General features: G+C 36.1%; 1 protein-coding gene across 1 annotated transcript; it reads right to left on the bottom strand.

Moving 5' to 3' along the window:
- Positions 1–176: 176 nt before the first annotated feature.
- Positions 177–23,352, bottom strand: f (forked). Its single transcript, XM_066394056.1, has 15 exons — positions 22,076–23,352; positions 17,959–18,192; positions 9,564–9,747; positions 9,324–9,506; positions 9,157–9,270; positions 8,552–8,745; positions 7,608–7,759; positions 6,725–6,910; positions 6,456–6,658; positions 5,725–5,917; positions 2,513–2,863; positions 2,318–2,463; positions 2,047–2,268; positions 1,794–1,990; positions 177–1,737 (listed from the first exon to the last, which is right to left on the bottom strand). The coding sequence occupies exons 1-15, from the start codon at positions 23,335–23,337 to the stop codon at positions 1,458–1,460; spliced, it is 4,101 nt and encodes a 1,366-aa protein (XP_066250153.1). The 5' UTR covers positions 23,338–23,352; the 3' UTR covers positions 177–1,457.

Genomic DNA, 23,352 nt, shown 5'->3' with positions numbered 1-23,352 from the left:
TGATAGAAGTTTATACAACCGCCGATTGTTATTCAACTGAAAACAATGTCTCTTTTGTAGACAAAACGAGATCAGAGACGATATAATAGTAGGAAAAATGTATTGTAGCTGAGGGAGTATTTTTGTTTCATAGTTTGTATGAAGCAGTTTGAAAAATAAGAATTATATAAATAAAAGTAACTGTACTATACTTAGTAACGTCTTTATTATTGGTAAAATATTGCAACGGGTTCCGTTTAAAATATATACACATAACAACAATGCTTAAATATGGTAGGAAGTAGATAAGAATAAATGTGCTCTTTAATGGGATTTGCCTCTCTGCTAACCCTTAGTGAATTAGGAAAGTTGAAATTGTTTGAAAATAAAATTAAAAACCGTAGAGGTCAGTTTAAAATTTAGTAAATGAATTAAAAAACAGAGCGTGATGATTAAAAAATATGAGGTACCACCAGTTCAAGTGGAAACATAGGAATTGTGCAAGTGGAAGAAGGATCGCATAAGGTTTAATGTGCTTCCGACAAAGACCAACAAAGTGGGCTGCGAAGCATGCGGCTGACGTGGGCGGAGTCAGTTCAAGGTTATTAGATCTCTCAGCTTCGAAGTTCTTGCTAGTATAAGTTTTAGTAATTAATGAATCTTTTTTTTGTCTATTTACATTGCTGCTTTTGCTTTAATATTAAAAATTTCTATCGTCACAAAGTTCACGAAATTGATACTAATTTAAACATCGAAGTGGGGACGTCGGCTAAACTGATTTCGGCTATGCCAACCACTACCCTTGTAACCCATTTCGTTAATCTTTGTCGGAGGCATACTTATGCGCTCCTTCTTCCACTTGTACAATCTCTATGTTTCCATTTGAACCTGTGATATCTGTATAATTATAATTATGTATATAATTATTAGTAGGACCGATTGAATCCTTACGGAAGTAAAGAATCCGCACAGAAAATAAGTCATTTAAGAGGCACAAGTATAAAAAGTGCAAGTGAAAACCAATAAAAATATAAAGTTTATAACGAAACTTTTCCTAAAAATAACTTACTATTATGTAAATTTAAGTCTAAATATTCTAGCTGTAGGCATAGATAACAACAATAATAAAAATCACACAAAATGACTAATAAGTTTTAGAAATATGGAAGAATTGTAGATAAGAAAGTTCAACAAAGCAAAACTTACAACACTACACACAATAAATCAAAATACTTAATTTCTAACATATAGGTACACGACATAAAACTATTTAATTCAACAATAATCGACCAAATATTTATTTAAAAGAAACGGCAAAATAATTGAAACAAAATCAAAGAATGTTAAGAACATTTACTTAACTTTGTCTATAGAAAAAATGCTATGTAGAGCGAATTGCGGACGTCGCGATATAACTCTTTTTGCCAAAAATCTCTCTAGTCACCCTGTATATGACTCGATATTAAATTTAGTATCATTTAGCACAAAAGATTTAAAGAACTATTAGTTTTCCTAAGCTGCGACCTCCAAGGTATTATATTGGGCTCTTCATCTGATGGATCCGAGTCGTCCAACGAGTTATTACTCAGACTCAGACTATTGTTGATTTTGTTATACTCATTTGAATTGTTGTTGTTAATGTCCTCTTGCATTTTATCGTCATCGTTTGCATGAGACTCGAAGGGCTGCTGCTGCCTAAATTCATGATGCAGCTTGAGTTTTGGTTCTTCCACTACTTTCGGTGTGTAAATTGTTTGTCTAGAGGAAGATTTATGGGAATATTATAATGTGATTATTAGTTGGTACTTACTCACCTAATTTTGTTTTCAGTTTCCTCCTTCTTCGCCAGGAGTTGCCGTTTCCATTGCGGGATCGATTGCAGACGCCTTTCTTCGGCGTCCCTCAACATTTGCTGCTCCATCTCTCTTTTTGCTTTTTCAGCGGCTTTTTTGGCCAGCATTTGCCTCTTCCACGCAGGAATCGCGTTGCCCGTGTTGTCTCTATCAGGGATCTAAAGCGAACAGTTTTTCAATCAAGGAAAAATCGAAAAATCAATTAAACACTCGCCTTGTCCACAAAATTGTTGGCAGTAAACTGTTTCCTAATTTCGAAAATCACCTCTTTCTCCATACTTTCTTCAGTTTTCGCTTTTTCAATTTTCATCTTCTTTAGTCCGGTCAGGTCTTTAGACATTTTCAATTCCGCAATTAGGTCGGTTTTCTGGGCAGTAAATGAGTCTGCAGTATTGAGACATTGCAGAGAAACGCTCCTTGTTGGAGCTGAAAATGTCTGCAAAAGAAATATTAAATTTAGTTAGGAGAAGGTTAAGAGAACTCACTTTCGAAGCAACAACTTTCTCGGTTCTCCTGAGCTGCACCGAATTCAAATCTTGTATGCTAATAGCCGACAGCGGTTGCATCTTCTTGGCTTTTTCCTGGTGCGTTAGAGTGCTTTGTTTTGACATGGCGGTTTGAGTTAAATCGCCTGTAAATCCCAAAAATATCGACACCACAATACCATCCAATGCACCTACCATTAAACTCTGGCAGCGGTGGCGGCGGAGGCCCAACCACTTTACAATTAGATTCAACGTTAATTTCCCTAGATTCCTCCACCACTTCTTCAGGCTCTTCTTCTCTACTTATTGTCCTTTCCCTAGGGACTAGCTCAGTCCTTTTTTCACCCCCACTTATGCTTCTGAGATATTCAGAAGGTTTTATCAGCTTGTTGGGGTCCGCAATAGGAAAACTGGGGGGCACGAAGGGGAGCACTCGCTGGCGGTTGCTGGGGGTCGGTGTTATGGTGGTGGCGGTGGAATAACGTTCTTCTTCGTTAAGGGTTACGATGGTGAGATCTGAGCATGATGAATTGAGGCGGCGGGCAGCTGAAATTGTGGACCCAATAAGATGTGATTTAATTAGCAGAGCTTTGGAAGAGTTTCTCCCGAAATACTCTAATGAAGCACTTGAGACATAAAGGATTAGCAAAGTGGGACCTCTCCAAAACGCACGATTTTTATATCCTTGATAGTCCAACTTTCATTAGGTACCTCCAATTTAGATCAGTTACTTTCCCTTATCACTTGGAGAAATAACAAAACAGCTTTCGCCATGGTGTCAAGAATTTTTTTTTCAGTTTTGAGTTTAATAACTGAATTATTCGCTAAAATTTTTACACGTATACAGACGAACATTAAGCTAATAAATACGCCTTGACCGTAAACTCGCTTTGAAGACATCTAATTAGTGCCGTTTCCATTCTATTCACACAAGACAATTCCACTGACACTGGTAATTAAAATAAAGCGAAAACGGCAAGTGGCACATGCGAAAAGCAGCTGGTGCATGTACCCTATAACATCACCAACGGTAACGAAAAGTTTGTGTTTAAGAAGATTGATATTAAATAGGAAAATTTTGTTATATATGAATAACGTTTAACTATCTTGTAAGTGAAAAATGAACAAAGAATTGATTAAGAATTGATGAAAAATTAATTAAAAATAAATGAAGAAACTGATGTGCCTATAAAAACAGATGTGCGCTCTCTCATCGAAAGAAAAATAATTTGGAAAAAAATATTAACATACTTTTGCATAGTTTATTTTTCCTACCATGAAATCGCATCCACAGTGTGGTGGCCATAAGAAAACAACAAAACTATTTCACATCCCACAGTTAAACAATCACACATTTAACCCCCAAAACTATGGCAATTATCGGTTTTCGGAACGGAGTACGCGAAAGTACTGTTTCTCGGCCGGTGCCACAATCTTCACGAGACCCAAAGAAAGGAGGGAGAATGTATATGAATAGAGATGAAGAGAAAGATGAAACGAAGATGTATAATGAATATTCTTGTAATTGCACTCATGAGCGGCCACAGCACTCATTTGGGATTCCGATCGGATGTAATTATTGACGTTAAAACGGTGCTTTTTTATAATGTTTTTATGTGTTGATAACTCGAATGAAACTAAGTAATGAGTAGTCACATCTTGTTATAAAAACGGTGGATTGAACTCTAAATGCAAATCCCATTGTTAACAGCAATAACTGGATTTCTACGTTAAGCGTATGTGAAAAAAATCCAGAACGTTTAAAGTGGGCAAATAAACCGAATGATCGCTTAAATTATTTTATAAGTATGTTAATGAGCGATCTTTTTAACAAATTGTAATTGTTGGTTTTCCGAGTACGGTCCAAGATTTCAAGAATAAAAGTCTTGGTATTCTAAATTCTAAATTAATCGGTCTGGTAATCTTTCAGTTGGCCTCAAAATTAAATATCTACCTAATTAAAGTGATTTAATTGTTTAGGCTTAGATGGTATTAATTTGGGTCACCCAGTTTGTCGCTAGTGGATTTTAAAGGAAATAGAACCATGTCGTTATTTCTTTTTTAATTCGTTGATACCACTCTTATGCACATACGTTCACTTCCTAAAGTAGCTTTATGCAATGTAATGTTTTTCTATTAAAATTGATTGTTATTTTATAGCATTAAAAAAAATTGCCAGGCTGTCCCTCATGAAGACATATGTATGCATCGATGAACACCTACACAAAAAAATTTCAATAAATCTTTGTCTAAATCATTCTCAAAAACTTCAAGGAGGTTTTTCCTTGGCTATACGTAGCAAAGGCTGTTTTTGCGCTTGCCGCCTATTTTAATCTACTTGATCAGAACCCTGTAAAAAAAACTATGCAGAAAGATACGAAAGTGATAAACAAATAAAAACAATAAAGTTAATCATAATAAAATACAATACGAGGCGCAAAATTTCGTCACATTATCAGGAAAATAAGAGACATTTTTTGACGGAATAGTGGAAGAAAGATATTGTAATTGTAATTTTTAAAGCAATTAAATTTATTATTATGATTTATTATTTATTATGACTTATTATTTATTATGGTTTATTACAGAATATAGATACATATGTTTCATAATTTATGTGTGTAAAATTAAATCCATCAGGGTATGCGATAACTATGTTTACTATAGCTTTATAGAAAATCATTGAAGTGTGAGCACAAGGTATAAGTATATATCGGGCCAACCTGTTTTATTCTCCTCAAATAAATCACACGTTTGCGAAATTTATTCATTCCATTTCCATTGTAAACCTGAAGTAATCATGGCTTATAGAAAGCTTCAGACGTCAGCTTCAAGTTTTAGTTTTGTAATTTAAGTCTTTTGAACATATTCATAACTAATTATCCCGGATGATAAATATTAAAAAGATGAGTATAACAGTTTATTAAGTCTTGCGAATATTGACGGATAATTATTACAAACAACTAATGATGGTATCATCATCATTAAATTGACTACTGAAAAGTAAAATGTATTCAAGAGAAACACATGGAGTAGCGTTAAATAATAATTTCATAACATCACCAGATGGAACAATAATTATATTCTTCATATCAAGAAAACACTGACAAGATTTTAGTCAGAATACTATAACATCAATTACTGCAATTTCCGAAGCAATTTTATGTTTACTACTAAAAGAAAAGTAAAATACAATTAAGAAGGAGCTCTTGTGAGAAAAAATCAGAGATACCTATGTATACAGCACACAATTTGACTTAGACAAATCTGCACACTGATGGCCAGATGTTAGTCCATTAGTCATAAAAAGCTTAAATAATATTATTAAAACCATCACCTACTACACACTCAATTACATTTGTAATTTAATTATCTCAATTACAGATTTTAACTAAAAAAATACTTACATAAAGCCGACATACTCCTGCACATCCCCTTGACAATGTCTGAGGGTTTAAGTGTGGGTTCTTCCACTATTTCCACTATCTCAGTCCCCCTCGATTCGACATTATGCAGGTCTCCATTCTCCGATGAGTGGGGGTTGCTTGGAGGGGGTGGCGGTGGAGGTGGTGGCAAGGTCTCGATTAGGGGTGGAGAAATCTGAAAGAGAGTTAAAGAAAACTGCCTTTAAGGGTATGTGACAAATTTGACCTTCCTACCATCATGGCTTCTGTTTTTAATCGCAGAAACTATAACGAGAGATCGAAATTCGCCGTTTGAAAAACGGCAGGTACATCATATTATTGATTTTACTGTGTAATGAAGGTCTTCGGATTCAATAAAACCACTCGATCGTGTTCATGCATCATTTAAAAAATTAGTCATAGATATGGTTTATTAATATCTACATGTAACCGGTGTTAGTATTTTGGAGTAGGGAGTAGGAAATGAATGAGAGCGATGGGATAATCAAGGCAGAGACAAAAATACATGGGTTGTGGGTTTTCCAAATTAACGACAAACATTGGGAGGTGTTGGCTTAAATTAACCTGAACAGATGAATAATTCAAGTCGTCTCATAAATATAGGAATGTCTAGGAAACGAGCGTATTTTCATTGGTCTTTCAAGCATCCCCTTTTTCTATAAATTTCCATTGGGCCTTGAAAGTATTTATTTAATTTCCCTGGACAAACTTACATGGTTTACTAATTTGCCCTTCTCATGGTTTCCATTCACTTTCTTATCCGATGACACCCTCTCCATCTTCTGAGGCTTAGGCAGGAATTCATTGGATTTATAAATCCCATTTTTCTCTTTCTGAATACCGTTAGGGGTGACTTTAACTATGACGTTGCATCCGGAATTTGAGGAACTGATTGAGCCTGATCTACTGTGTGAGCCTACAAATAAATCAGTAATTTATTTATTCCGGGTGTTATTGAAAACATTGATTTGAAGCAACTTACCAGAGTCTCTGGATCTTGAGCGGCCATTTACATTAGTTTTGTCTTGCTTTCTCGCTTCTTCTCTCACCAAGTAAATATCTTCATAGTCGTTTTCTTGGTCGTTTGACCTGACTGAGGACAAATCAGATGAGGAGAGGTTTTCGTCCGAGCCTGCTCCTGAGGAGGAGGAATGCACTTCCACTTTGACTGAAAGGAAAAAAGCCACCATTTATCATTTGAAAAGAAACTAACTTACAGTCACCATGCGACACTTCCCTCATCACCAGCCAGAAGTAAGTGTCCATAATCACTTTACTAGCCATGATATTTAATAAAAGTTAAAGCAAAACTCTGCTGATATTTTTTGGATACGTCGTGACACGAAACATGACCATTGAAATGCATCCATCAACTGACTGACTAGCAATTACCAGAGTTACGAAAACACACTTTTCACCCCCCTGTTGTTCAGCATTATTGGCTTAAACAAAAACTTAAGCAGAATTGCTTAAAAATTATGGCGTGCTTGAAATAATGGTTCTAGTCCGGTCACTTCCTGAAATAACACTATTCTTCCTCTTTGCCTCGGAGTTACGTATTTTTTAATTCTTTAGGTGCAGATTGGACTGACTTAATACATGTACTTATTTCTATTATTTTAATGAATGGATTGCATAAGAAACTGATTAAAATTTGAGGGAAAGTATCGCTTGATGCTACTACGATTACCGGTCCTTCTGGTTACTCGCATATCTCTGAAACTATAGGAACGGTATCGCAAGATAGTTTGTGCGATAAAGCTCCTCAAGACGATTAATTCGAGTCACCTATCTTGGTACTGTTTGCTTTATTATCAGTAATTCAAGCGTCTACTAACTTACTAACAAGAATAGTGAGGACTTACCTTTCAGCGCTGACAAAGACCTCTGATCACTATTAGACTCAAACAGCCCCTTGACGCGATTATAGACCACCTCTTTACTGACTTCGTTAGGATTGTGGAGGTAAAATGATTCACTCCCGATTGAACTGGTGTCTTCTGAGCAAGTGGACGCACTAAAACGAAGAAACTTTTGAGGAAAATGATTAAATGGTGCAGGCGTTCCTGGATATCGTAAACTCAAATTATAACTGTTGTAGCATCTAATTATGATTGATTTTATAGATTCTTTTGAAAATATCTGATGATTAGAAACGACGCATTTATCGATTAATTTGGGTAAAAATCGGTTGATTAACCATAGAGGGCTAATTTTAAATCTTTTGATAAAGTCGACAGGGTCATAACTTAAACGGAGCCCTTAAGGTCGATACATCGGAGGCATTTCATTTGAGAAAATCGAATTTCGAGGCTTTAAAGGAGAGCAAATCCATTTTCAAGATCATTTTCGTTTTATTGTTATTTATTTATGTTTAATTAATATATCAATAAATTATTGTTGCGCTAGAGTAGGAAATTCAGAGTCTTTCACTTGAAAAAATCGTCTTTTCAGTTTTTGAATGGAAGAAATCCATTTTCACGCTGATTCTAGTCTTCATAATCGTTCAAATATCTCGAAAATCGAAAGAGATTGGGGATAGAATATATTTCGCAAATTGTTTCTTTAGAGTCGAGAAATCTAAGGACATTTAGTAAACGGGGGGCTTAATTTGAAAAAGTCATGTTTCCTGTCTGAATCCATTATAAAGCTAAATTTCCTCTTATCCCCGCAGGCAACGCTCGGGGGCATTTTTTAAGGCTTAGCGCACACCACACTAGGAACTTTAGGCTCAACTTGAAGCTTTAATTCTTATACTCCTGCTGTTGGATGATTCATATTTATCCTTCGGTTTCAGCTTGCTACCGACCTGTGCCGGTGATTCGCCATCGGATTTATGTAAAGTCCATTTTCTGGTGCATGAGCTGGTTCCAAACTTCTCCCATTCAAGGGTGGATGCAAGTAGAACGGTTCCAGTGGATTCTGCGAATTTTTGGAATTCCTAGCAGCAGTCACAGTTTGTTTGGGCATGCAAGTCGAACAATCCGAGCCGGAACTGTTGCCCTATTATAGAAGACACTTTAAACAAGTCATAACAATTAAATGAACATAGCAAATTGTTACCATGGCACGAAAAAACTAGTTCTCCCATAGGAGATTATAGTTATTTTCCGTACCGACACACTGAATAGTCGTAAAGAGCGAATTTTAGTACTTTTCCTTCGGGTAAATAATAATTGTTATTGGTCAACTATGATGGCGTTAAGGCTTGCTTTAAGTACCACTTTCAATGAGTTATTCGACAGATATTTGCTAATTAGCAAAGAAATTGAGAAACATGTGATTAGTCTGGCGCAAGTTAATGTGGCTGCGAACAGAAAATGAAATTTGCTATTATTAACATCAAGTAACCATGTCAATTTATTGATGATCAGAGTTTGTTTAATGGAGAAATTTAATGGAGTAAAATCTTACCCGTTTCAAATGATCAGTTTTCCGTGCGGTACAAGCGCAGGTCTTTCCATTATTGGACCGCTCAGAGTCGTTATAGTCGGGGGTGGTGCCGTGTTGCACCAAAACGTTCAGACACTAAAATTATTAAAATTTATTAACAAAAATACTATGAAACTCATGAACTCTACCTCAACTTGCTGATTCTCCGCAGCATCATTAATGGGACTCTTCCCATACTTGTCCAAACTCAATTTTGCTCCGTGTTTTAGCAACCAACGGACAGTGTCCAAGTGTCCCCTGGAAGCTGCAAAATGAAGCGGTGTAGCCCCATCTCCATCTCTTAAGTTAGGATCAACCCCTTGGTCTTGGATCTACAAGAAAATTTCGTCTAGTTTCACAAATATTAACGAGACGAAGATATTACTTACCATCCACTTAACGCAGTTGAGACACCCCATTTGGCTGGCAGCATGTATGGGGGCCATTCCGTCTTTTGCTCTGACGTAGAGGGAGCCCCCTGCTTCGAGGACAAGGAATTTGAGGACGTCCAGATGGCCCTCTTGGGCTGCCAAGTACACCGGAGTAACGTCATTGTCCATCTGGGTGTTAGCACTGCAAGAAGAAGGGATGCTGGAGAGAGTTCAAAGAATTGGTACACACTTAAATTGAATGACTTTGAGGAGTTTATGGTAAGGAGGTTGATTTAAACGACAGATGTAAGAGGGAAAGGGAATTGAGGAAGATCTTGATTTTCCTCATTTGACATTGCATATATAGGTAGGAGGAAGCTATGAAGTGTGAATGAAGCTGAAAGAGTTCTCAATGATGGTTCACTCGGTTTTAGCTGAACGAAGGTTAAAGGTTTTTGTTAGGTTTTTTGTTCTTAAAGTCTCCCTGGAATATCTCGGGTTAACTTCATAAGAGAATGATAGCCTCAGATTACAGAGCGATAAAGGCAAGGAATTTGAGATTTTATATTATTCTTTTTCTTCCCTAATCGTCCTACACTTTTGACGATTTCAAATCAAAAATTGATAATATGAGTTGTCTTCTTAAATTTATATTCAATAAACTGGCGCTTCATGGAAAGCTTCGAGGAATTATTTTTCTTCATGTTTTTAATCCGAAATATCGTTGTATTTCTTTATGGCTCGAAGGTAAAAAATTGTTGAAATTATAGAATTTTCGACTAAATCCAATATCTTTCTACAAGATCTATCAGGAATTACTGCAGTAAGTCGAGTGAAAGATAATCAAAATCTTTAGAGTGATGAATGCAGGGTATTTAAAATAAATTAGATTTCACAATTCACCTCAAATTCAGCTTCATTTAAATTTTCGTTCAATTCAAGGAAAATTGATATTCAGAGGAGAATGTTGTAGATAGCATACAGCAAACTAAATCGTCTCTCCTCACTAGCACAGCGCAACAGCGCATCTATGGGAACTATCGCATTATGTACTAGTTAGGTATTTTATGTAGGCACTTCTGTGAAATTTTTACATTAATAATTTTTTGCGTTTCCCGAGTTTCTGGTTCAATTGTCGTACGTGTGTATGAAATTTCCTCGGTAGCACTCAGAATTTTTTCAAGTGTTTTTGTAGAAGCGTTAGTAATTTTCAGTTAAACTCGTTAAAACAGTAAATTTTTAATGCAGGAAGCGGTAAAATCCATCTCCAATCTCCGCCTATCGTAAATTTTTAGAGAAAGTGAATGTATTATTTAATTCAATTCGCGCAGTCACCAAGTAAGGAAATGAGTCCGGTAATTAGTACGTTGCTTGAAACCGCAAAACTCACAGGGCACTTACGCGAACGTTCAAAAGTTGAAAAAAAAGGTCGTTTTTGGGTAGTAATCGCTCCGATGTAGTTCAAGCTTAATTATTACTGTTACAAAAAAGATCCTTAATAAACTTATATTAAATTATCTAGCTTGTGTACAAGAGTTGTCACCTTTATTGTTTAAAGCGCCATATCCAAGCGCAATTTGTCAGCACTTCGATGCATTAATGATCTTAATTAAAGAATTAAAACCGCTTTAGGCAAGTTCGCCGATTGGTTTTGTTGAGTTACGCAATTTCCGATACTGCTGGCTTAGAGCGCATTTTAATATTGATCAACATTGTTAGGCGTTAGCAATTTTACCTCACATATGCATTAGCATGTTATGTAGTAAATTTTTTTTAAATTCACACCGTTTTCACCAACAATAATATTATTTCATTAATCGATATGCGCATATGTAGAAAACTATTGAATAATGTATTGTTCGTCAAGTCCTCATGAGCACAATTTTTAAGAGAAAGCACAAGTGGTCGCACACGACATGTGAATACGCCATAAGGTTCTTGAAGATTTGGTTTCGGTGAAATCCCAAAATCAGAAAGTAGAACTAGATTAGGACGTAATGGCTAATTTGTACGTATGTGTGTTCTCGGGGCATCTAATTATTTGCGAGCTGTGTGTTATTGCGCATTACTCCGCCTTGCACCAATAATCCTCCTCGGAGACCCAAAGAGATTGTTTCAGAGAAATTCTCTAACGCAATTTTTTAAAAACATTTCGAGCAGAAATTGTATATAATTAATCATGCAATTAAAGATGGTACTTCCCTTTTCGTTTCAAAACTTTACACAATTATTAATAAAACCATAAAAAGTTTTCTGACCTTAATTGCGCAACTATTCCAATTAACACAATCTCCTGTTAAAATTCTCATTAGAACGTTTATGTAATAAGTTACCAGAAATGCAAATTTCAGAGATAAGTAAATACCTGCGACTGTCGCTACATGCATTCGCAATATGCACACAAAGATTAAAATTTTTTCGATGGTTATCGCTGCCCATCTAGCTAATCTCCCGCAGCGATTCAATAAGAACACAACAAACGTTTTATCTGGGGCGCTGTGCAGCACGAGATCTGCATCTAATCTTCTATTATTATTTATGTTTTAATTAGCACCGAGTGGAACGAATAAAAATTCTATATAAACTCTTATTAGATCGAAAAGTCGGTTTGAACGATTCCGATCTGTTCCAATAAGGCGGTGGTGAGGAAAGTGCTTGCTCGTGCATATAGAAGAGCAACGACTGCAAGAAGCACTGGTAATTAGGGTTTGATAACTGTATTATTTCTTATTCCAATCGCGTCCCAAAATTCTGTCTCAGCGGGTAAATTCCGCCCCCCTGACTTTGCAAGTCATAAATTACTGCGAAACCAGATTTTCCGATCGTTTGCTGCAATAATACAAATCATCGGTTTTTTGCAAAGTTTCCAATAAAGACATTGAGAATGGCAGAACCACTTTCAGTGCGCAATCAGCGCAACATTTATCTCTCATTTCTCAAGTTAAAAATTGCAATTATTCCAAAAACGACCAACATGCAGCCAACAAGAACATAAATCTAAGTGAAGGGTCCAATTGGACATAAGGTGCACTTTCAGTGAGTGGAATATTCGCATTATATGAATAAATTTTTCAAAATTCTTTTAAATTGTGTGCTAATGCCGGTTATATAATTTCGCCGTCCATGAGTGGAATAACTTGGAACAAGTTAAGTTGGAGTATACAGGAGGGCAAAATATTACGTTTAAGTATGGGAATTTTGACTGTATGAGGTTCCACTTTCAGGAAATCGCTCTAGTCTAATGGAGAACTGGAACATTTTTGGCCGTGCACAAAATTTCCAATTTCTACATTCGGAGATATCCGAAGGGACCGATTATTTTGAATTTTTAAAAATGTACGACTTAATTTACACAAAATGGAAATATGTTATAAAATTCTAGTCTGCATGCTAAATGAAGTTACAAAATAATTTTTTCCTTGTTCGTGCCACGTAGATTTCTATAAATTTTTAATGTATCGAAATTCAAAAACGTAAAAAGCGTTGCAAAAGTGATCTTATTAATGCTGGTATTATTCGAAAATTAAAAATAAAAGGAAACAAATCCAAAAAAATTCCACAATATACAGGGTATTCTATATGAAAAAGTAAACGTTTTTTTATTTGAAACTTGGCGAAAGTCGTTTTCCAAAATTTTCAAAACCTGGTTTGAAACCTTAAATCACTCGAGACACGATAAAAACAGCAATAGAAAAATTTAACGAAGAAAACGTGTTGAGAACCTTTTTGTTATGATCAGTAGTCATCACTGTGTTGAATAATGTATATAGGGAGACCCATACAAAAACCCGAGTTTCCATGATTTAAAGAGGATCGCGACGAGAGTAAAATCGCGGAATCCCAATCCAGAAGAACTCGGCATCCCGAACCTTATTTTAGTCTCACAAATCCCAGTATTATGAACGTGATTATAACGTTTTGCTCAAAATCACATTCATTAAATCAGAAATAATATTTTAATGTAAAAATTTGTCTTCGATCATTATTAAACTTACAACAAAATTTAAGCAAATTTACGTTCTTTCTGCATCATTTACAAACCAAACCATGTCTAGACCACAGAACCAACATTTCCCAGGGAACCTTGCATAAGCCCAGAACCACAAAAAATTACATAGACCTCGAATGATATCTAATCTAAACAACAATATAACAGCACCGAGATATTTGAAACCCTATTTCTATGAGTTTCTGCATTCTTAAGCATGAACAGCCGCTTGTCTGGAGGTGATGAGGCAGCTTATTAAAGCAAAGAACCAGGACATTCTTCTGGTATACAACATTCCAGCAGTCTCTAGTGAACCATCTTTATTAGAGACTTAAATAGACACCGACGAAGAAAGATATGTGTCCAGTACGTGAAGAATCTGACTAATGACTAGAGCGATTAGTTCTAGTTTAAGCGATTTTATTGCATGGACAAGAATTCAGTGTTTTTCCCTCCAGAGTGTTGGGAATAAAAACAGATTTCTATTTTTAAAGTCATAATATTTTTTTGCATTTCCGGTTCAAAACATCCGTTTTGAAAAAAAATTGCCTAAATTCCCAGATTTACCAACATTTTACCCAGATTTACCATTATTAGCGTGGAGGTTAAAAAGCGTTTACCACCATGGGAAAGCATATCTGCAATTACAAATGTGTTTACCTGACTTTAGCTATCTTGCCCTTTTCGTCGCCTTTCTTCCTCCTTTTAATCAAATTCTTCATCCTCCTCAATCGGCTGCACCAACCGACTCAAAATCCGGAACCGCACTGATATCCTTTCCTTTCAATTTATTGTTTTTCAATGACTTTACTTGCATTAATTAGTATATGATACAGGGCTTTAGGATAAAAATGTGCAGACAACCTTGGTTATGGTTCATTTATCTGGTCGTGCAAGAAAGCACTGTGTGTGCGCCTATCGATAGATGGAAAGTGTTCTAATACTGAGTCAATCAGAGAATAATAATAGCTATTATTGTCATGAAATTACGTTAAAGTAGGTATATGTGTATCTATTAAATTATCAATGATTCTGGGTCAATTTGTGGGTATTTAGTTACTGAATTATAAGAAATCAGAGATGTTTTCTAGAGTAAAACATTAGAGTCTAATAACTGTTTTTATCTAAATATTAAAAAAATTTCAAAATATCAAAATACTGAATAAATCTCATTTTTAAACCATTCAAAATCTTTCGCAGATAAAAATCTCTAGATTGAACGTAATTTTTGAAATATCGGCAACCATGTTATGGGCGAGTTGAATCATGTTAGACCTCTGTCAACTAATGGTATTCCGCGAAAACTGACAGAAATCATGTACAACGTTGCCATTTGTATAGGGTGGTTAATGGGCTAGGGTGGAACACAATTCATACGTTAGATAGAATATTACTTATCACTGTATAGAAATGTCTTGCGGTCAAAAACTGAAGGATGTTTTTAATTAGATGACTATCCAAAAATCATATGAAGAACGTCCTGCACTATCTCAACTCGAACAAGGAAAATAAGAGAAGCAAAATACACTAAATATCGAACACAGAAAAAAAATATTTTTTTGTATTTACATGTTAATAAGAAATAGTAACAAAATAATGCTTTGAAAGAACGAAACAGGGGTAAATGAGGAAAAAATTTGATAAAGACATACGAAAACACTAAAATAAAAACGACAATTTCTAATAAGGATTAGAATAGAGTCGAAAGAACTATAACCGACTAAAGTCTAATAAAAACATATTTGTTAGAATTGAAAGAAATAAATATTAAGGGGAATGTTTGGTGATCGAAGACAACACGGCAATCGATAAATGGAGGAAAACACAAATCTTCCCTAAACTCTCAATTCTTAGAATCCCAAAAAGATCCTCCTCCATTCGTAGAGATAGATTCATATATTATTTTTCCTCGTTGCTTATATTAATACAAGCTCAAAAGTACCTCAGTCTACAAGAATTGGTCCGAAATCTCCTTTTCCTGGGCAAACTCGCCATCACTTCCATCTGTAACACGCAGAACGGGCCTCAAAATCCCTGTTGAGTCACTAATCACTCCACGATAACTTTTCCCATCACCAAAAATCACAAATCGCGAAGTGCCTTCGTTAATTCGCAAAGAGGAACAAATAGAACACGATAATTCAATTGTTTATCACGCGAATCGAGAATTGTTTTTGCATCAGATACCACTCGCAAGTACTTCGGCAGCCAGGTTACCGTACGGTACCACGGTTGGTGAGGTTCTTGTCTTGCCATAGACGCAACAGTTTGCCTTCTTCTTTTTTTGGTTGCCGCCTAGGTGGAGGAGGTGTGATTAACTGGTGAGATGGGAGTGATCATTGAGGTGTGAAGAGGTCGTCTGTTTTTGGTAAATTATCCGGTCTTCATGTGAGCGTTTATGGTGCAATATGGCAGATCTGGCTTTTACTAATATGCACCAACGAGGCATATCTTGCATGCTACTTTGCCACTCTGTTCCACATAATTCATCTAAACAGCCCAGCAAGTGTGTTTATGAAATTAAACGCCACCGTACGCTTTTTTAATTGGCTTGTAACCCAGTTTCGAGGCAGGTACTGTTATAAATTATCGCCTAATTCCTTGGCACTACTGGTTATTGTGGATTTAGTCAAAAATCTTGGTACTTAAAGTGAGAATTCAAATGAGAACGTAATTATGGGCTGGAAGGTCCGTGGCTGGTAGCGCAGGCTGCAGAGCTGTAACTCCGTGTATGAGTGAATTTTATGACTAAATAGCTCAGGGTTGAAACCCGCATAAATCCATTTATCTCCGTTTTCATAATTTTGGTTTTTTTAATTTTTATCGCACCGCTTTAACATGCATAAAAATAGTTTTCCTCTGAAGCGCGTCTATTCCTTCAATTTTCTTTCCTCCAATTCTTCAACTTCGAAATCATCTTCTTAAATTTAACAGTGGCTTTCTAGTTATACAACTGCGAAAACGAAAAATCTTCCTTTGGAGCGGGTCTATCTCTACTTAAGTTTTCCATTCTGACCACGCTTTCTTCACACATTTCGTGAAGAACTGGATGGTCTCGTTAATAAAAATCACGTCATTCTGATGTCTAATATATGTTTATTATAGATGTTAGCATGCTTGTTAGGCAGCCTCCTATTGTTCTGTGCTCACTTCGCCTACAAAAAGGAACAGGCTTCAGTTTTATTGCGTTGACGTCCATTAAAAAGTAGGCGTTGAGTGCAATTAGTAAATTTATCTACATTTATAATCGGTAAAAGTTCGTTTCATGGCTTTGTGTGTATGTAATAAAACAAGAAATTATTTTATGTTTAAATTTGTTATGCACGTTTTCAATGACTTGGCCAGCAGAAACCAAAATGGCTGGATGCATATCAGGTAACATAAATAATTGGACATAATCACTTAATCAAAAATTCAATCTCATAAACCCTCTCGAAAGTGGAAAAACTAAAATTATTGACGAGCAAAAAATAAATTCGAAATAACTAACCCATGCAAAGACAAAAGGTAAAGCAATCAGAATTGATTAAGAATTGGTTAAAATTCTATCAAGGAGGGGAACCATGTTTGCTACTAAATTGGAATATAAACCGGAAACTTTCCCAAGTAACAGTAATAAATGCAGATAAAATCGAACGAAATTAAGTGAATAAAGGTCATAAAAGCATCAAATATTGGGGAAGTTTGATTTAAATAAAGTCATTATATTTTTCCTGAAAGAATCTGTGGCTACCGCAGTGGCCTCCTTTGCTCTCTGAAAGGTTTAAAATGGAAACAAAATTAATACCAAGTAAAAGCCCCTTAGTAACTTAACCAACAAGCAACAAACAGTCAACACCTAGACAAATCAATAGTTATGAAAATAGAAACAAAAAGTACCCAAGAAAATTGAGTATATGACAATTCCAAGGAAAAATCATCCCAATTCCTAAAAATGGTGAGACTTTGTGACGCTCTGCTACTTTCGCCAACATATTCCAAAGAAGATGACCAATTGGGCTCATATTTTCAGAATATTTGGGAATTAAAAATAATTTTAAACCTTAGTTGAGTCTTTTGAGGAAACTTATTAAGTCTAAGTGGTGCTCATCTGCTGCAACACATAACTTCTAAACAGAGCACGAAATAAGTTCACATTTTCAGTACTATAAGGGTGCGTATAGTCCATTTCTTTCGTATAAAATTTGCATTTCAGAGCTTTTACTTGAGGTGTTATAAATCATGAAACTTATTCACTATGCAAGCAAAGAAGGCAATATCAATTAATTAAGTAATATTAAAACGAAGTAAAACAATCAAATCAGTGCTAAATATATAAACCCAAGTGTTAATTCACAGTTATTTCTATTATCTCATTTTTTTAAATTTCTAGTCTTATTTATAGTAATTCTATTATCATTTTAAATTACATTTAACTTTACCCACCTGAGTTCCGCAGAGGAATCTACCAAAAGTCGAACGCAATCCAAGCATCCTCTAGCGGCAGCATAATGCAACGCCAAAGTTGCATTTCCATTCGGCGCTCCGTGGTGGGAGTCCCCCACCGGAGAAACGCCACCTTTCTCCAGCGCGGGCATGGCTCCACAGCTGGCGACCGTGCTGCCCTCTTTCGACTCGGCTTCCCACAACAGCCAGCGCAAAACGTTCAGCCTGCCGTACCTGCAACAAATCAATTAAGTTTAACTACTAATCAAACGATGGCGCCACCAGACAAATTTTTTGGGACTTCACCAGTTTTTCGCGCGTAATAATCAGAGTCGAGGTAGTTTTATTTTATACTACCCACCAAGAATTTTGTGCTAGTTCATACAGTTATTTTATAGATGAGATGTATAGAATTTTTACGAAGAGGACGAGCTTCAATGAGTAATCTGATTTAAAACTTAAATTCGCTAATCCCTATGAGAAAAATTGCCGGAAGTATACGGAACATACTAATACACATGCAAGGACATAATATATTCTTGTCCAGACTGTATTTTTTACCTTTTGCGGCAAAACCTCATAATAATTGCAAATTGCCGTTACACACAGATATCTTCATCTGCGACCTTAAAACTTTGATATCTTTTAGATGATAATCTCTTTTCCATTACAGAAACAAGCGATGATGAAACAAACATTATGAGTGATGGCCTACATATTAACGGCAACGTGGTTAATACTACACATAATATACTATTACTATTCATTACCATGGTACTGTTGTTGGTATAAAAACAATATACCCTGATAGTTGATTATTGTTTAATCATTCCTTTTTCAGAATCTTAATTACATTAATTTATGCCAATTTAAGAAAACTGAGGATGCGAGACTTACGAGTTTTTTCACCCGCATGTAAAGGGAAAATTCAAGGAAAATTTTAATGCAAGGGAGAAATATCGTACAGATATCAAACCCATCAAAAGATTTAACAACACGTATTTGCTTTTCTATGTTTAGTCACTACCGGTTGTATTCTCCTTGATCTTTTTTAACGCATTTTTGTTTAAACTGTCTTGATCTTGGTGTTGCTTTTTACTCTACGTGTACTCATTTTGTTTTACCTTAGTTGTCCCATGCCACATTTTTCAGTAATTTGCCTAATTCCAATTTTATTCATTTTTCTCTTTATTTTCTATACAATTCCTTCAGAAGCTCTTCCTTCAACGACTGGCCATAACATAACTCTTCGTTGGTTAAATTCTATAGACATAAAAACATTGATTATTTAACGAGAAGCTGATAATTTGAAATTTTGATAAGAGGTCGAGTTCAATGTTCACTAATTTTCCCCTGAAATTTTCAAGGAATAGTAACGGCCTTAAAAGAGAAAATATTGGAAAACTAAAAAAGTGAAAATGCTTTTTCAGCCTTTTGAAGAAAATTGAAATTTTCGACATTTATTCGATTTGGTGTTTATACAATCTCTTTTGATGAAAGCAAAGCATTTGCTGAATCATCAAAGCGATACAAGGGAAGCGCGGCATACTGTGATGAACTGCAGAAATAGAAGAATTGCATGAACTAAAGATCTGGTAATGGAAGTTTTGTTGTTTTCGAGACGCTCGTTTACTTTTCCTTTACTTCAATTAACAACAATTTACGTCTTGGTCAATGCATTGAATCGATACATTGACTAAAGCAATTAGATTATAGAAATTCCATTTTTAATGTCTATTTGGCTCAATGAGTAGAAAGTAAAATTTTAACGACACGGACGAAATTGTCGGCATTGATTTCTGACCGTCAGCTGGTGTTTATGACCATAATTTTTACTTGTTGATACCTAAGTAATAATCACTTTCTCTCTTGATGACGTCCGTAGGTAACATAAATCAAACGCTTCTTTAAATCAGATGGGAAAGCTAATAAAACCACGAAATTCAAAATTTATCAATGTCGAAAGATTTCATTTGAGAACTAACTCATGATTACTTGCACGTTTTGCTTCGCTAAAAATTACTTTTTTTACGAATTTTCTATTGTTGGTCTAAATCAGCACCTTAAAGAAAGACGTAATAGGTGGATAATGAAGTTGAAACTACCGTTTCGGACGGCTATAAATCCAGTAGTTAATATGGCGGAACTTGAATTAAACTGAAAAAACGTGAAGTCTGGCAGTACCATCTTAAACGGTATAGTTAATCACTGAACTGGCCGAATGGGTAATAATGAAGCACCATGAGTCGACATGTGGTACCCGCATTGGGAAACTTTTAAGGAAGTCAACGAAGAAATTCGTTTTACTCTTAGTGTGGTGGCTTAGGCGATTTTATGGCCAGAAACTTGTTATTTTACACGAAACGAATTTTTTTATTTGCGGAATTAATGCCCCGTCCAAATTCTCTTACATCAAATATGAACTATTTTCATCATAGATGTATACGCTTTTTTTTTAATGAAATCATAGCAATTTCTCTTGGTTAGTTGGCTACGGTACATTTACACTGTTAAATATCCGTTACGTCTAATTAGAATGCGCAATATCAATTAGGAGATAGCAATATCGAAATGTAAATTGTCCTGACAGGATACCCCGTTACTTATTAGTTCGAACGTCGATTAGTACTAATACTGTTTATTCATGGAAACTCGTGTATTTGGAGAGCTATTTAAAAATTCCCTGCTTCGTGTGCGGCAGCACTACTATTAGAAGCGGCACTCGTTGTCTGGGGTCAGTTTGCACTAGACTGGTCAGTCTTCATTGACCACTAAATCGGGCGATGGTTCAAGTTCACTGAACGACCTTACGCCGAGTATGTTCGACGGTAGAAGGCTGCTGCTGCCGCTCAAATGTCTCAGATGTTTCAGGAATCCTGCTGAGGTACTGAAGAAGGTGGTTCCAAACGCCAAAAATGTGGTGATGTTTTAGTGCGTAACTTTTTCATGGCTTCCTCTTCTCGTTTTCTCCAGAAATTTTCACTTCTTACGAAACACTCTCACAATTTGCCTTCCTCTGATCGGTTTGTTACCTTCGTTACGTTCTTCAGGCACTCAATCTTCTTGATCTCGTTTAATTTTCTATTTCTCGTTCGTCTCACGAATATTTCTCATCTTCCAGTTATCCTTGCGGTTTCAATTAAACGCGACCAAAATACGCAGTTCTTCTCTTAATTAATGTCCCGTAATTGAACCTCATCGAAGATCTTAAAATAATGAATTAATGCGAAGCACTCCAGTTTTTTTGAGAAATTTTATTTTTTCCCGTAACAATTTGTGACTCATAAAGTAATTCGTTCCATATTGCCAATTTTGATGTTTATGACTAACCTGCCACATAGTACTAGATGGATTGTGTATCTCCTTTGTATCTTTCAATAGTCTAGTTTTTTCCTTAAATCGTTCGATTGCAGGAATATTGCAACTAAGGGAAATGTGAAAGATTCATGAGAAGGCGGCTGTAGTTCCGGTTTAACCGGAAGCGCCACCTCCCATCGTGTTATCGTCCACCACAGGTGTGGGCGAAACTCCGGAAAGAAATTTGCTTGGTCTGCGGCTTTAAAACCCACAAAACCTTTTAGAATATACAACAAATTTGTTTCGCCAATTGGGAAGCTTTCTGAACCCAACAAGCATCTGAATCGATTCATTATCAATATGATGTTCTGGAAATCCCCACGATTTTTTTCTGGAATGAACTAACCTTAAGCAACCTCAATAAACTTAAACTAACTCAATGCTAATTATCTGAATGAATGAATACGTAGCTAGGAAGTCCCGACTCATAGCCTGGAACTGGGTTGTCTCGCTCCATCTCCATTGCCTTGAGGCTTGAGGTCATTCATCTAAATTTCAGGTTTTGCTAAACATAAAATATGTGTTAAACCATCTCCATCAGATAACGAGATTGTAACATGAACAGACGCAGTCTCACTTCCGCCAGTCAGCGACCGGAACAGTGGGTTACATACACATCATAATTTTAGGCCATCATGAGCACAACTCTACTAAATCGGAACCACGTTCTTTTTAATTAAAATTTTTACCTTTGAAAGGCATTTCGAAATAAATAAATTGCGGATGATAAAATTACTTCCTTTAAAATTTTAGCAGTTACCTCATATTTTGAATCTTGATAGACGTCCTCCCGTTCCCAATCCTCCTTTGTTCCTCGTGAGTCCTGTCGATGTTTCTGCGCATCTCCTCCGCTTGCGAGCTCAACTCACTGAACTTCTCACTATTTCCCTGTTTCTTTTTTTCAGTATTTTTCATTTTTTTGCCGATGCGCAAAGAGAGCATTATCCTGATGCGTACGTGCCGAATAACATACTTGTCGGACTTCGCTTTGTATATCAAGGGATCATCTCTTGGGTAAGGTAGCACTTGATACCTGTTCCTTTTAAAGTTTCTGCTGGAAAGTTCGGTTTGGTTTGGAGAGCTTGAAAATGAGCGATTTACAGCCACAATTTCTTTATTTGGGGTCAAGTCTGGTTTAGATGAGTCAGATGCATAGACTGGGTTGTAGTAGATGTAATTGAGGGAATTAAAGTTGCTTTCGTCTGAGCACTCCAGGATGACATCCTCATGGATATTTGATTTTGAGTTTAGGGTGTTGAAGAGAGCAATATTCCTGCCTAGAGAATTTTTCCCTGAGGTATTTCTTTGCATAGTTTGTACAGGTAAAGCTATAGCATGTTGTGTGTTCTGAACAAGGTCCTTTTTGTCTTCTGCAACCCCGTACAGCTGATTGACAGTGAATTTGCAGTTATATTTGGGAGAAGGCTTCGAACCAGATATATGAAGCTGCTTCAATCCCTTCCACATTTGCTTAATGACCCCATCCTGCTGAGCCAGCAGTCTTTCCTTGTAGATCGTAGGTAGATGCAGATCGCTATATTTCTGGTGATTTTCAGTTTTGAAATTCTCTCTGTAATTCTCAGAAATCTGATCAAAAATCTCCTTCATTTCCTCTCCGTTATTAACTAAAATATTTTTTGTAGATTTTCCAGCCATTCTTGGCAAGTTCATGGTTACCGAGTCTTCCTTAGAGCTGCTCTCCTGATCTGATCCTTGACTGTTCAAGTTGCTAATAATGGAGATTAGTTCCTCCACATTTGATACCGAAGAGCTGTCGCTTACGTCTTCTTCAAGCTTCTTTTGACCTCCATCATCAGCCATCCTCCTCAAACTGAGCATGTGACTCCTATTGTGAACCCACCCTTTGGAGATAGTCCATTCCTTAAGCCACGCAGGTTTGATGGGTCTCTTTTTCTGCTTCACCATCCGAGATTCCTTAATATTCTTCCCTGCAGAATTTTGTCGTGCACTCTCTATCACACAAACGCACAAGAATTGCCACAACTCTGACAAAAATGACATTTCTTGCTTGATTTT

This window comes from Euwallacea similis, chromosome 1 (assembly GCF_039881205.1).
Source record: "Euwallacea similis isolate ESF13 chromosome 1, ESF131.1, whole genome shotgun sequence".
NCBI lineage: Eukaryota > Metazoa > Arthropoda > Insecta > Coleoptera > Curculionidae > Euwallacea > Euwallacea similis.
Note: the sequence above shows the minus strand (reverse complement) of the source record. Positions and strands in the feature narration are given on the sequence as shown.

Excerpts from the sequence above, each read along its gene's own strand:
- f (XM_066394056.1), bottom strand. The coding sequence starts at position 23,337 with ATGTCATTTTTGTCAGAGTTGTGGCAATTCTTGTGCGTTTGTGTGATA. Across the intron at positions 7,760-8,551 it reads ATGGCGAATCACCGGCACAG|TGCGTCCACTTGCTCAGAAG; the intron begins GTCGGTAGCAAG and ends TCTTCGTTTTAG. Across the intron at positions 2,864-5,724 it reads CAGGAGTATGTCGGCTTTAT|CTGCCCGCCGCCTCAATTCA; the intron begins GTAAGTATTTTT and ends CCACAATTTCAG.